The 14865-nt window shown below is 62.3% G+C and overlaps 1 protein-coding gene across 1 annotated transcript; it reads left to right on the top strand.

Moving 5' to 3' along the window:
* The first annotated feature begins 4510 nt into the window (after positions 1 to 4510).
* MYLK2 (myosin light chain kinase 2) lies at positions 4511 to 10340 on the top strand. Its single transcript, XM_030970355.1, has 11 exons — positions 4511 to 6108; positions 6230 to 6531; positions 7408 to 7513; positions 7727 to 7820; positions 7940 to 8049; positions 8233 to 8374; positions 8562 to 8632; positions 8858 to 8986; positions 9277 to 9429; positions 9781 to 9913; positions 10260 to 10340. The coding sequence occupies exons 1-11, from the start codon at positions 4511 to 4513 to the stop codon at positions 10338 to 10340; spliced, it is 2919 nt and encodes a 972-aa protein (XP_030826215.1).
* The last annotated feature ends 4525 nt before the right edge of the window (positions 10341 to 14865 follow it).

Below are 14865 nucleotides of genomic sequence, written 5' to 3'. Positions count from 1 at the left end.
CTGCTCGAGTGTACAAAGTATAAAAATTACTGAAGGAGCTGGATGTTGGAGAGGATGGGGTTTGGCCAAGGTTTCAGCAGGAAAAGGGTGGCAGGTGACTTTTCTGCTGGGGAGAACAAATTTACAGGATGGGAGTAACAGGCTGGGATTTAACTAAGTGCTTTCGCAACACCTCCCTTTAGAGTTAGGGTAGGTTGAGAAACTGATGTAAAATCTATATTCTCTGTGTGGATTTTGCAAACACATTTTTGTATTCCAGTACTCAAAGGTCATCACCCTTACGTGCGTGCCTTGAGAGCAAAGATTTGAAGGAGAGGAGATCTGGGCACAAAATTTCCTCTGCTCTTCTAGTTGGGCTATACTCAATTTGTTATCAAAATAATTTGCTGAACACAGACTAGGGCTGGAACTTAAAGGCAGCCAATGCTTTCCTGGACTTTCATGTTGATTGCAAGATGAAATTATCTGGTGAATAAATTCTTATGGAAAGGCTTGATGATGCTCTCAGATCACAGCTTTGCTTCTCCCTTCTGTCACCACTGGGAAACCTTTGCAGCTGCTTGTGTGACCTGGCTTGAACCTGGCAAGAACTCCTGGATCTGGGCAGGTCCTGGTGCTGCTGCTGATGGCCACATCACTCTGGATGCTCTGTTGATGATGTTGGGATTTTTCCTTGTCTTTCCCCATCACCTTGCTGACACCTGTCATGACACGATGGTGGAAGCCCTGGTTCTGATGGAAGCAGCGAAGCCAGACAACCCGGCTGGTTTGTGTTTCAGCAGCATGGCTGGGATTCAGGTGGGGATGTTGTTCAGCCTTCCCTGCCGCTCGATTTAGCAGGGGTGTCGGGTTTCCCGGGAATGGGCCGGCTTTGGCCCCGCAGAGCCTCCCTTCCCAGGGTAAACGTAAAGGTTAAAGTGTGCTGCCGCAGTTGTGACAACGGCGTCGCCAGGGAACAGCGTGCTTGAGGCGCTGCCAGAGAGCCCCAGGACAGGCTGTTTCCCAGCTGCAGCCAATGTAGGCTCTGGCTTAAGTTCCTGAATGGGAAGGGAGAAAAAAACCCCCAAGCCCAGGCTGGTAAGCTTGGGTGGTGGCTGGTTTGCAGAGCCTCAGGGCACTGTGCTGCTCCCTGGGCATGTGGTTTTGGACCAAGGAATCTGAAATCCTGGGGTGGAACAGATACTGCCCTTCAATTCTACAATTCCTTCTTCCCAAAGGTCTGATTTCAGCTTATTTCTCTCTGCCCACAGATTAATTTTATCTGTGATAATGCCAAACCAGGGTCCCCCATTGCCTCTGGAAGTCATGGCTCCCCAGTACCCCTGCCTAGGGCTTTGCTTCCTCACCTTGTGCCGGGATTTGTGCCCGGACCAGCCTTGCTCCCAGGGAGCGTGGAAGATTGCAAGCATCCCAGAAAGGCTGGCTGGTGTCCAGCTGCTTGCTCCTGCTCTCCTTGGAGAATTTTATCCCAGTGTCCACCACACCAAGAGCTCCAAGGGGGCTGTGGGGCATGGCTCTGCCTCATGCCTGGCATGGATGTGCTTCCACCTCGGGTTTGCCAGGAGGGTGCAGAGCCAAAGGCTGGCGGAGTGGTGGCAGTATGTGCCTGAAGTGACACTGGTGGCCTCCAGGTGCCTGGCAGCCCCGCTGGAGGAGGAGAGAGGCAATTCCAAGCTGTATGTTGGCGATGACAGTCGATGGGCAGAGGCTCCGCTGGCCCGGCACAGCATCTGGCCAGTTACTGCTGACTGTGGCCCTACAGAGGCCAAGGTGGGGGACTCCCACTCATCACAGGAGTGGTGGCTGTGCCAGGGCTGGGCAGTGTGTGTGTCATTGTCACCAAGAACTGTGGCTGCTGGTGGTGCTCCAACCTCTGCTTGTACCCAACTGCACGAACACATCAGTGAGCTGGAGCTGTGTGCCTGCTCCTGCATTATCCCTGCTGGTGCTCATCACATGCCAAGTCCTGCCCTGGATTCCAGGAAAGGAGCTGGCTTTGCTGAAGCCACAAATCCCAGCTGTGAAGGCTGGAGCAGGACAGCTCCACATCTGCTCAGGAGTCTCTGGCTGTGTCCCACTGAGCAAGTGTTGCTCTTGCATTGAGGTGTTGATGGTGGGTGCCTCAGGACAGGGCAGGGACAGGTGAGACAGCAGCACCTCAAGGACAGGAACAGATGTGCTCCCATCCTGGCTTTTCTCCGTTTCAATGCTGCATGTGAACCACTGGCAAAGTCTGACCCCAGGCTGTGGCACACAGATGCTGGTGGCTCACTGGGAGCTGGGATTTGCCAATGTGGAGCAGCAGCACTGCCCGAGCAGTGCTGGTCCTCCTGAGAGGTGCTGTAGGCAATGTGAGCACTCCTCTTGGGGGGCTGCTGCTGCTTGTTGGTGGCATTGATTCAGCTCCATCATGGATGGCCAGGGCAGCCTCCCCAACCTCCTTTGCTGCTGTAGCCTCCAGCCCTGCCACAGGTAAGGTTTGAACGAAGGAGAGAGCAAAGCAAGGTTTAAGCAGCCAGGTTTGGTGTCTGGCAGGACCTGAGCTTTGTGTGGCTGTGGGGAGATGGGAGGTAGGACCAGGCTGGCAGGGGCTGAGGCTGGAGGAGCCCAGGGTAACCTCAGCCTCCCTGGAGGCACCTGGCCAGCCTGGGCCTGGGGAGAGTCACACTCCTCCAGCAAATGCCAGGATTCAGCCCCACACAGTGCCTGAGGTGTGTCCTGGGGTGCAGCACCCCAGCAGGAGCTGGCAATGCCCGTGCAGCACCCATACACACAGTCCAATCCCTCTGGAGCCTCCAGCTCCTCTGTTTCTTCCCCTGATTCTCAAAACATTTGATTTTGCAGAAAGTCTTTCAACTGCTTCCTAGGGAAAGCTGCAGCCGCTGGCCAGTGCCCAGCTCCCAGCTGCTGCCACCTTCATCAAGGCCCAGTGGAAGTGCCCAGAGGTGCCACATCATCCCCACAGAGCCCAAGGGGCCAGTGCCAGTGGGCAGGGCTGGCCACAGCTCACCAGAACAGGGGCCAGCTCCATCACCAGCTGCTCCTGGCCACCATCCCCATGGGCTGGCCAGTGGCCACCTTGTGTCACCTGTGGGCACCTTGGAGGGCCTTAGTCACCTGTGTGCCCTGTCTAGCTCACCCAGGCCACCGCCATGGGATGGTTTTGGGGTGTCACTGTGCCCAGTGCCAGCCCTGCCTGTGGTGCTGTGCTGGAGCAGGAGGCAAGTCCATCCCTGCCCCGTGTCTGCATGTCCCCGGCCCACGGGGGACAGGCAAGAGTGGCGTGTCCTTTGAACGGGCTCCAGCAGGAACAGGTGCTGGGAAAGGCGCAGTGGGCCGGCTCCCGCCGCTGTAAGGGATCCTCCTCTGCCCCGCTAATCCGGCTCCATTACAGCCGGCATAGAAGAGGCTGCTCCCCCGGCGCTGCCACAGTGCGGATGCTGCCCCGCTGACTGCCCGCGGCACCGGGACCCAGGTAACGGGGCCGGGGGGGCTGCACGGCTTCTGATCTGGGGTGGGGTGATGGGGGGTCCTGCAGACAGCAGAGCCCCCAGCCCTGGGAAGAACACGTCCATCCCCACGGGCTTCCTGTGCTGAGCTGCGGGATGTGGGAGCGCTCTCCCAGGGACTGCTCTGCTACAGCTCCCGTTCCGGCAGAGCAGCAGCAGCTTCCCCGGCACTGGGGTGGTCCCTGCTGGGTTTGTTCTGGAGCTGAGCTGTCCCGGGCTCTGCACGGCTGCACAGGGAGGTGTTTGGGACAGGGTGAGGAGAGATGACCGGGCACAGGAGGGCAGGGGAGCCCAGGGCAGAACAGCCCAGGGGATTTGGGGATCAGGGGCTGGGCTGGAGGCCAGCGCAGGTACAGGCACCAACAGGTCCCCTTGGTGGAGCTGGTTACCCCTGGGCAGGGACACGAGAAGCGCTGGCGGCTGCTGGGTGTGGGGTCTGGGGGGCCCCTGAGCAGATGGGGTTTGCCTGCATGGCTGGAGCTCCTGTGCGCTTCAGGGGGAGCAGCGGTGGGGCCGTGCCGGGAATGCTCATCTCTCCTCATCCCCACTGCCAGCCCGGGGCCGGAAGCCGCTGTCTCCTGCCCTGCCACGGTGGGATGTGGCCTTAAATTGTCCCCCTGGCCGCGCCGCGCTGGCGGTTCGCACGCCGGAGGCCGCGGGCACCCGGTGACAGGTGCCGGGGTCAGGCCATCGATCAGTCACCGCGGGCAGATATCGGGGCACAATGGGACGGTGCCGGCTCTGGTGGCCACGTGGGGTCCCTGGCTCGGTGCCACCGGCCCGGGAGCCGCCGGCGGGGCTGCGGGGACACAGTTCCCGCTGCGGCAGCCGCTCATCCCGGCGGGAGCTCATCCCTGCAGGAGCAGAGCTCTGCCCGGCTCCTGCCGTCCCCTCTGCAGGGTGTCGGGTCCGGCGAGCCCTCAGCTGCCGCTTTCTGCCCCGCAGGAGCCTCGCCGAGCCGGGAGCGCCGCAGGGCAGCCGCCTCCTGCCTGGAGAGCCCCATGGAGCAGGGTGGAGGCGCGGGTGGCGCCGGCACCGCTGGGGCTGGAGGGGCAGCGCCCCCCGAACCCGAGGGCAGCGCAGCGCCCGCAGCTGCCCAGCCCCAGGCAGGGACAGCGCCAGCCGCCACCGCGACACGGGACACCGGCACGGATGGGCCTGGGCAGGAGAAGGTTGGAGGAGAGACGGCAGAGCCGGAGCAGGAGACAGCCCGGGCTGCTCCAGAGCTCCGGGAAGCAGCTCCAGGAGAGGAGGACTCGGCTGTGCAGCGCGGTGGAGGACAGGCAGCAGCTGATGAAGGGCAGGCAGCATCCCCCGGGGACAAGGTGCCGGCTCCCACTGAGGCCCAGGGTGCAGGGAAGGATGAGAGAGAGAAGCCTGGGAAGAAGAAAGCTCCAGCTGCAGGCGAGGTCAAAGGAGGAAAGGCTTCAGCTGCTGCAAAGGCGGCTAAGGATGGAGGGAAGGATGAGCCCGTGGAGGGGAAGGGCCTGGCTGTAACCGAGGCACAGGATGGAGGAAAGGACAAGCCCAAGAAGGAGGAAGCACCTGGTGGGTCAGGGGCTGAGAATGGTGGAAAAGCAGAGTCCACTGAGGAGAAGGCTCTGGCTGCAGCAAACTCTGAAGAAGGGAAGGCAAAACCTGTGGAGGAAACAGCTTTGGCTGCAGCTCAGGCTCAGGATGGAGGCAAAGGAGAGGCTGCAAAGGAGAAAATCACAGGGGCTGCAAAACAGGAGGTCCCAGCCACTGCTAAAGCTCTGGATGAAGGGAAGCAAGATGCAAAGGCAGAGCAAGCCCCAGCTGATACCAAACCTGCCAAGGAGAAAACCACAACTGCTGCAAAGGAGAAGGCTCCAAATGCTGCAAAGGCTCAGAATGGGAAGAATAAAGTGGTAAAGGCAGAAAAAGCCCCAACAGTTAAAAAGGCCCTGGATGGCAGCAAAGGGGAGCCCACAAAGGAGAAGCCTCCAGCTCCAGGGAAGGAGAAAGCCCCAGATTCAGTAAAGGAGAAAGCCCCAGATTCAGTGAAAGAGGAAGCCCCAGATTCAGTAAAGGAGAAAGCCCCAGATTCAGTGAAAGAGGAAGCCCCAGATTCAGTGAAGGAGAAAGCCATAACTCCTGCAAAGGAGAAAGCCCCAGATGCTGCTAAGGCTCAGGATGGAGAGAAGGCAGCAGCAAAAGCGGAGAAAACACCAGCTGAAAAAACAGCTCAAGGTGGAGGAAAAAAAGAGCCCGCAAAGGAGAAGTCCCCAGCAGCTGTGAAGGTGCAGGATGGAGCGAAGAAAACTGCAAAGGTGGAAAAATCCATGATTGCACCAAAGGCTGGGGATGAAGGGAAAGAATCTAAAAAGGAGAAGGTCTCAGCTACTGCAAAGGCTCAGGATGGAGGGAAGAAAGCTGCAGAGGTGGAGCCTCCCACACCTGGAGCAGAGGCTGGGGATGGGGCTGTGGAGCCCACGGAGGCAGCGGCCATGGCTGTGGTGGAGGCTCAGGGTGAAGGGGAGGAAGTGTCCAAGGGGACAGAGGGACAGCCACCAACGGTCCCCGAGCCCCCACGCCCGGCTCTGCTGCAGAGCCTGAGCTGCCCAGCTGCCTGCCACAGGTACCCACACCCTGCTGGGATGGGGGGATCCCCCTCACTGCTCCAGGGAGCCCTGGCTCTCTGGGTGCTGGGCTCAGGAGCTGCTGGCTGGGCTCTGCTCACCTCCCACTCCTGCTTCCAGGGAGGAGCAGCCCTGGGCAGAGATGGAGACAATAGAAGAGGAGACCACGATGGTGGAGCCAAAAGAGGGTCTGACAGAGCCTGGCCATGGCCCACCAGCCCTGGGGGACCTGCAGCCCCTGGAACCCTGCGGCACCCCTCAGGAGAGGACATTGCCCAGTGCCCCAGGGCAGCCCCCGGATCCTGCTGGGGTGGTGGAGCAGCCTGGACCTGGGGTGGAACCATCTTTGACAGAGGCAAAGCCACCCCCCAGCCCCTACCTCACCCCCGATTTTGGGAAAGAAGACCCTTTTGAGATATTGGGTAAGGCCATGAGGTACCTGCCTTTTCCTTATCCCCCAGACACTCTGTGCAGTGATGACCTGGGATCCCTGGCCCTGCCTGCTGCCCACACTGCCCTCCGTGCTGCCAGCTCCTGTCCTTGGCTTGTCACCTGCCTGGTGGCCTCCGAGCTCCCCTTTCACTGTAAACAGGGCTAAATACATCGCGTCCCCTCCTGGCCTGCTCTGGCCACACTGACTGTGAGGAAGAGGAGCCTGGAGAGTGACAGTGACTGTCTGGCTGGTGGCAGGGGACAGCATGTCCTCATATCCTGCACCACTGTCCTTGTGGGGATGGCAGGACGTGGGGGCAGTGGGTGCCTGTGGGGATCCCTGTGAGGCTGGGTCCTGCTCTCCCCTGGGAAAAGGAGGCTCAGGAATGTGTGCAGGGGGTGCCCTGTGAGTGGGGTCTGTCCTGGGAGGGTGAGCAGGAGGTGGTGGCATGGAGAGGGTGACAATGACATGGCCTGGAAAGGGTGAATGTGACATGTGGGTTGGTGGGGGTGGCTGTCATGGAGTAAGGTGGGTGCCATGGAACAGAGTGCCATGGAGGGGAGTGGGTGCCATGGAAGGGAGTGGGTGCCATGGAGCAGGGTTCCATGGAGCAGGGTTGGTGCCATGCAGCAGGGCAATGCTGTGGGCAATAATGAGAGACCCTTCAGGGGTTGCTGCATCATCCAGTGCATCCCCAGCCAGGAGCCTCTGGCTCACAGCCCAGCACTCAGTACCTGGCCACACCCTGCCCCCCCAGGCTTGGCTGGGTGCCTGTCTTCACTCCACACTGGGCAGCCCGGGGTACCCAGAGTGGGGTCCCCTGGACAGCAGATTCCCTGCTCAGCTCCTCCTTTGTCTTTGGCAGACGATGTCCCCCCGCCGCCAGCGCCCTTCGCCCACCGCATCGTCACCCTGCGCTCCGCCAGCGTCAGCTCCCAGTTCAGCCTCAGCTCCAAGGAGATCCTGGGCGGGTAAGGAGGGGCCCCAGTGCTTCTCCTGGCACTGTCCCACTGTCCCTCCAGCCTTGGGCAGCGGCGTTGTGTCGGTGGGACTCCTGTGGTCATGGTGGGTGGGTGCCTCGGGCAGTCAGAGCAGCGCCACAGTGCGGTGTGAGGGTCCCCAGCAGCCCGGGGGCTGATGGTGGGGGCACTTCTCCCTCTCTGCCTTCCTCCTTCCCTCCACAGGGGCAAGTTTGGTGAAGTCCACACGTGCACAGAGAAGGAGACGGGGCTCAAGCTGGCAGCCAAAGTGATCCGGAAGCAGGGAGCGAAGGACAAGGTCTGAACGACGCCGGGCAGGTGGTGGCAGTGTTACACTCTGTGTCCCTGGTGCGGGGACACAGCCTGTCCCAGTGGCACAGCCAGGGCTGACACCCCACACTGGGGCTCCTTCTGCAGGAGATGGTGCTGCTGGAGATCGATGTGATGAACCAGCTGAACCACCACAATCTCATCCAGCTCTACGATGCCATCGAAACGCCCCGGGAGATCATCCTCTTCATGGAATTGTGAGTGCCTATGCCTGCCTTGGGGCTGTCCAACCCGAAAATGCCACATCCCACCCTGGTTCTGCTCAGCACCCCCGTGGTGGAGCTGGGCCAGAGCCCTCAGGAGGACAAGGAGCTCTGCAGGAGGATGGCTTGGGGCAGGGAGTTCCCCCCAGAGTGACCCCAAGGTCCATCCCCATGCAGCGTGGAGGGTGGTGAGCTCTTTGAGCGGATCATCGATGACGATTACCACCTGACCGAGGTGGACTGCATGGTGTTCGTGCGGCAGATCTGCGAGGGCATCCGCTTCATGCACCACATGGGCGTCCTCCACCTCGACCTCAAGGTGCCTGGCTGGGGGTGACAGTGGCAGGGCCGAGGGGGACAGCGGGACACTGGCTGGCTGTGGGGGGGGTGCCTGTGGGTCAGCACTGCTCTGGTGTGGGTCAGCTGCGGGATCCATGGGCTGCTGGATCTGTGCAGTGGGGATGTCCTGTCTGGGTGGTGGGGCAATGGTCACCCTGTCCCCACAGCCTGAGAACATCCTCTGTGTGGCTGCCACCGGGCACATGGTGAAGATCATCGACTTTGGGCTGGCTCGAAGGTGAGGTTTTCTTTCTCAGCTCTGTCCCTCCTCCCTGTTCCCCTTCCACCCTTTATCTCTGTGTGCCTTTGGGTACCAGGAGCCCCAAGACTTTCTCCAGGCCATTATTTTGGCCACAGCACTCCCTGACTAGCTGGGGAGGGCAGCATCTGCTGAGAGAGGGGCAGTGGTTTGGGGGAGCAGCCTGTCCCCCTTGTGCTGACTTGCACCCCTCCTCGACTGCAGGTACAATCCCAATGAGAAGCTGAAAGTGAACTTTGGCACCCCTGAATTCCTGTCCCCTGAGGTGGTCAACTACGAGCAGGTCTCCTACACCACAGACATGTGGAGCATGGGCGTCATCACCTACATGCTGTACGTCAGGGCTGGGCAGGGGCTGCCAGTGCCAGCTGGGGAGCTCTGCTGCTGGGGCACAGCCCCCCTGGGTGCAGAGCTGTCCCCAGGCACCTGGGGTGGCAGGTGGGGGTCCTGGATGGGGAGATGGCTGTGTGGGGCTGGAGGGCAAGAAGAGGCTCAGCCTGGCTGCAGGCAGGATGGTGGCAGCACACCCCTGGAACATCCCTGGCCAGACTGGCTCTGTTCCAGGGGGTCTGGGAGGTGCTGAAGCCTGAGAGCACCTGACTCCTCACCTCTCTCACCCCCAGGCTCAGCGGTCTCTCCCCCTTCTTGGGTGACGATGACACCGAGACCCTCAACAATGTCCTGGCTGCCAACTGGTACTTTGATGAGGAGACCTTTGAGAGTGTCTCCAATGAGGCCAAGGACTTCGTCTCCAACCTCATCATCAAGGATAAGAGGTGTGAGGCTGGCAGTGGCCGTGGGGTCCTGGGATGGGCATCCCCAGAGCTGGCCCAGGTACCACATGCTGCCTCTTCACCAGGGCCAGCAGCATCCCCTGGGTCCAGCACTGAGTTAACCCCATGGGGCTCTGCCCCACTCTGATTGTCCCCAGCAGAGCCCTGAATCCCTGCAGGGACACCTGTCCCAAGCAGGATGTGCTGGACCCCTCAGGGTCCTGCCCAGCCCCTGGGCACATCCTCCCATCTGGTTCTGCCCTGCAGGGTTATGGGGTTTTGGGGCTCTGGAGAGGGGGGTGGTTGGGGCTGAGGGGCTTGAGCAGGCTTGATGTGGGTTCATCTCTCTCCCAGTGCCCGGATGAGTGCTGACCAGTGCCTGCAGCATCCCTGGCTCAATAACCTGGCAGAAAAGGCCAAACGCTCCAACCGGCGCCTCAAGTCCCAAGTGCTGCTCAAGAAATACGTCATGAGGAGGCGCTGGAAGGTGCGGGGTCCAGCAAGGGCATGGGGGTCAGCAGCTTCTGAGGGGGCTGGGAGGGGCTGCCAGGCTCTGCCTGTCCTGGTGGATGGCATCTGGAGCATGGAGAAGGGCTCTGTCTCACTGTGCTGCTGGCAGCTGGGACACAGGGCTGGGGACCCCTGAGCGTGGATGCCCCTGAGGTAACACCCCCATCCAGCCCAGGCCCCTTTGTGGTGGTTATTCCTGAGCTGATCCCAAGAGCAGGTTTTAGAGGCAGGAGTAGAGTCAGGCCCCAGAATGGGGTCTGGCTCAACCTTCAGTGCCACGGCCCTTGCCAGAGGATGAGAATCTTTCCTCTTCCCTTTCACAGAAAAATTTCATCGGGGTGTGCGCTGCCAACCGCTTCAGGAAGATCACCAGCTCGGGGTCCCTGACAGCGCTGGGCATCTGAGCTGGGCTCCCAGGGGAGCCAAGGCCAGAAAGGAACCACTTGAGAGGGACCCCCACCAGTCTGGAGCAGCTCTGTCGAGCTGGTCCCACTGCACTCAGGACCACATCACTGCTCAGTCTCAGACTGTGAGGCTGCTCCGGAGTGAAGGTTTCTGATCTCAGCTCTGGCCCTGGCCTGGCTGCGTGATGCCCGACCTGCAGCACCTCTGCTCTGCTCACGCTTCCTTCTCGTGCCCTCGGAGGAGGAGCAAGGCCATTCCGGTGTGATCCCGCTGCCTCGGCCGCCTGGTGCTTGCTGCTTTTGGACTCAAATGTGCCCTCTCTGCCTGTAAATGCCGCAGCCCTGCCTGCCTTCACTGCCGCTGGCCCCTGCACTGCCCGACCTCCCTCCCCAGCTCTGTGGCTCGGCGATGATGCTGGAGGGCACCGCGGAGCCTCACCCCGGTGCCTTGGCAGCGGAGCCGGGGCTCAAGCACCTCCTCCTGGCCAGCTGGGCATGTGGGAGCGGAGCTGGCCCCGAGCTGCTGCTCGCACAGGAAGGGAGGAAGCAGCAAGCACGCTTCCAGCGGCGTCCCCAGCTGGGAGCCAACGAGGAAAGAAGGAGGCTTTGTGTTCCTGCTGCCCTCCCTGCCCTTCGGTTCTGCCAGCGGGGGAAAAACACAACCTCTGCTTCACCCGTCCCCGGCAGATCGCGATGAGCGAGGCGGGCTAATGCAGAGCAGCTGGGCCGCGCTCCCCGCTCCGGCCGGCGCCGCTCACCCGACCACCAACACAGCGGAACTGCTCCGCCGCCGCGGCCGCCAGCTCCCCGCCCCGTGCGGGGGCTCCGCGGGACCCGCTGGGACCGGGAGAGGGGAGAGAGGTGCTGCTCCAGCTCCCGAGCCTTGTCCCGATCCCCGTCCTCTCTGCCTGCACCCCTCGGGCCTTCCCGGTGCTGCCAGAGGATGGGCATCGCCCGGGATTGGCAGCATCCAGAGGATGGGCATCCCCCGGGATTTGCAGCATCCAGCCTTTGCCGCTGCAAGGGGAGGGGATGGGGCTCCCCAGCTTTGGCTTTTGCCGTGGCTAAGCCCCCCCAAGCCAAGGCTGTGTGTTTGCTCTGGAGTGCCTCTGCCCTCTGTGTCTGCTGGAAAAACACTGGGGAGAGACATGGGGAGACATTGCTGCTCACCCCACACTGGCTGGAGCAGGGGAAGGGGCTTCAGGCTTGTCCCCACCGGGCAGGAGCCAGAGCCGGTGAGACCCTGCCTCATAATGGAGCTCTCCACAGCACTTGCCTTCTTGTAAATAAATGTACAGGTCTGCCCAGAGCCCACAGCTGCCACTCTGGGGGCTGGGGAGGCCCTGCTCTCACCTGTGGGGCCTGACAGTGCAGGATAAGTGAGACGAGGATGGGAAGCAGAATCTCATCTCTGGTAGAGGGAATGGGTCCAGGCTGTGCCGTGCACAGGGACCACCTGGTACGTCCTGGGCAGGGCTGCGCAGGCACAGTGCCAGGGGTTTCTGTTCTACACACCCAACAGCTCCGAGCAGCCCGGGGGGATGGGGGAAGGGAGAGTGACTGCATGGATGGGTGGATGGATCAGCTGTCAGTCAGACGTGTCCTCACATCTTCAGCATCTGCCCGTATCGGGTGGGATGCCCAGGCAAGGGCAGGTGGGACCTGGTGTCCCTTTGCCCAGGGGAGCTGTGGCTGGCCCTGAAGTGGTTAAAGCTGCCAGAGCCCGGGCTCCGGCGGCCGCAGGCGTGCCTCCCAGCCGCTTCCTGCCGGCAGCCTTTGACCGGTTCCTGTCGGTGACCACCCCGCAGGCCTGGACGCCAGCGCAGCCCCATCTGGTTTGAGTTACGCTCCACGGCGGTGACGTCTCCTTCCTGCCTGGCCCCAGGAGCCGCGCGTCGCCCCGGTCCCGGCCCTGGCCCTGGCCGGCCCCAGGGGCTGCAGGGTCCTGCTGTGGGGTGGCCACGGGGCGTCCAGATGGAGCATCAGCCCCGGATATTGCTGGCACCCTGAGCTGCTGTAGGGGATCAGCTCCTGAGCACTGTCCTGTGTGTGCACGTCTGCAGCAGAGGGATGCACAGACACCAGCACATCCCAGGGTGTGGGACCCCTACCCCACAGCCCAGTTTGGTTTCTCCAGTCCCCTCCTTCCTACCCTGGGACACTACAGAGACACAAACTGGGGCTGGTGGGGCCACAGGGCTGACACCCATGGAAGTAGCTGTGATCCCATCCGATGCTCCCAGCTGACAGCTCATGAGCCCCTGAAGCTGCTTGGAGTGAACAGGTCCCACTGGGGCCAAATGCTCCTGGTCCAGCCCAGGCCACGACAGCCAGGTCCATCCCTTATGTGTGGGGTCCTCATCACCCCCAGGGGCGCAGTCTGGATGTGCACACGTGTGTCCTCAGCATCCATCCCCGGAGCGTGGAGCGCACACATTCCCTATGCACCCTGTCCCTGTGGCACCCACCCTGCCTGCAGAAACGAGAAACAAACGCTCCCGCAGGCAGTGCAGGGAGGGAAGGGCAGCGGGCAGAGCTCCGGCCCTGGCAGCACCGCCGGCAGCGGCAGCAGGTTCGCCCCGTGACCGGGCGCAGCGAGTCCCGGCCGCGGCACGGCCCGGGATGGGAGCGGGCGAGCGGGCGGGGAATCGGGGCCACCCACAGCGAGCCGGGAGCGAGCCAGGGAGGAGCAGAACTGGGAGAACAGCGGGTCCGTGACCGGCAGTCGGGGTGAGGGCGGGAAAGGGGAGCACGGGGAGAGCGCACGGCTCTGATCTGCGCTCCGGACAGTGCGGGACACGAGTGCCCATCCCCAGCGGCTGCTGCAGCCTGGGGGACAGCGGGATGAGCCGCGCTGCTCCCAGCACAGGGACCCCATCTCGGGCACAGCGTGGGGCCGGGACCGTGTGTTCCCAGCCGCGGCGGGCGATGGGCCCGGCCACGCTGCGTGGGAACCAGACGGCCCCTGGGCACGGCTGCGGCGCTCGCTTCCTCCCGCGCCCCCGGGGACCGTGCGAAGGAGGGGGCTGAGGTCAGCCGCGCTCGCCGCCCGCCGCTCCGGAGACGCCAGCATGATGTAGGCGCTCAAATATTGTTTTCCACTGGGTAGGGGAAAAAAAGGGAGTAAAGAGAGGCCCAGGGCTAAGTGGCGGTCCCCGATGATGAAGGGCGGCCCCCCTGCCCTGCCCGGGCTGGGACACAGCCATGGCCCAGCAGCAGCCGTCAGGGGGCTGATAAGAGAGCTGACGTGGCCGCGGTGCTGCCGGGCCCCGAGTGACGGCAGTGCTCCTCCGTGCCAGCACGGCCCCCGCAGAGACCCCCGAGACTGGCCAAACTGGAGTCCCCCTGGCCTCGGGGAGCTGTGGGGCTTTAACACAAATTTGGTCCTCACATCAGCACGGAGAGCTCCTGCCAGCCCTGTGTCTATCCTGGGGGTGGCTGTGCCATCGGGTCTGGGTGTTGCTGTTCCTGGGGAGCTCCCTTGCCCTGCCTGGCGCTGGCAGGATGGGGGGCGCAAGCACAGCCCCCCACTTTGCCAGCATCACTCTGGCCCCACTCCTGTGCTCAGAGGTGCTGACTCGGGTGTCCCAGTGCTGTGTGGGAAGGGGCTGGTGGCCAGGTCCCATCCTGGTGCTGTGTGGGGACCCTGCCCACTCCAGTGTCCCCCAGTTGGGCCAGTTGGGGCACATCCCTGTGCCCAGCCCAGTGTGAACAGCGGTGACTCATCTGGTGCCTCTTCACTGGCAGCCACCCTGCATGATTCAGGTCAGAGGAATCCACTTTCCTGGCTGTTCCCATCAGAGCTGCAGCCCCTGGCACAGCCCATCTTTGGGGCTGCCCTGGTCTCAGAGTCTGCAGGGACTGGTTGGAATTCCAGCCAGGCACTGACACAGCCACAAGCAAGGACAGAGAGGGGAGGGAGCCCTGTTCCCCCCGTAGCAGAGTCTCCACGCTGTGCCACAACCCCTGGTGCCTCCCCGCGGTCTCTCTGGGGTCCATTTGCAGGGCCACACACTGAGGCCGGTGCCACTTGTGCCACGTGTGACATCCTGTGAAAAACCAGGAACCTGGAGGGGTCCCAGGCCCAGGGAGGTGACAGTGGGGCTCCACTGGGGGATAACTTCTGCTGCAGCGCATCCCCCTGACCCCCAGGGACAAAGTTCCCTCGTAACTACCATGGGATGGCACTTCAGGGGCTCCTGGCCCCACACTGTGGCAGAACCTTGTCCCCAGCATCTCCATGGGACACAGGACCTGGGTGTAGGTACCCTAACCAAGGCCATGCCCTGTCCCCACATGGCCTCACCATCCAGTCAGTGATCACTGACAGAGGGACTGGTGGGGACGGAGGCTGTGCCAGGTGGTCTTGGGTACCTGTGTCCCCCAGCCAGCACCTGAGCTGGGGCTGAGCGTCCCCAGCTTGCCCCTGCCCACTGCCCACCTCGAATGGGGCACAGAGACCACAGAGGCAGCGTTGGGGAACATGCTTTATTAGGAGCTGGGTTGTCTCGGGGTGGGGAGTCCC

The sequence above is a fragment of the Camarhynchus parvulus genome, unplaced genomic scaffold, assembly GCF_901933205.1.
Source record: "Camarhynchus parvulus unplaced genomic scaffold, STF_HiC, whole genome shotgun sequence".
NCBI classification, from domain to species: domain Eukaryota; kingdom Metazoa; phylum Chordata; class Aves; order Passeriformes; family Thraupidae; genus Camarhynchus; species Camarhynchus parvulus.
Note: the sequence above shows the minus strand (reverse complement) of the source record. Positions and strands in the feature narration are given on the sequence as shown.

Coding starts and splice junctions, on each gene's coding strand:
- MYLK2 (XM_030970355.1), top strand. CDS start 4,511: ATGGAGCAGGGTGGAGGCGCGGGTGGCGCCGGCACCGCTGGGGCTGGA. Junction 7,514..7,726: donor TCCAAGGAGATCCTGGGCGG/GTAAGGAGGGGC, acceptor TTCCCTCCACAG/GGGCAAGTTTGGTGAAGTCC. Junction 8,633..8,857: donor GACTTTGGGCTGGCTCGAAG/GTGAGGTTTTCT, acceptor CCTCGACTGCAG/GTACAATCCCAATGAGAAGC.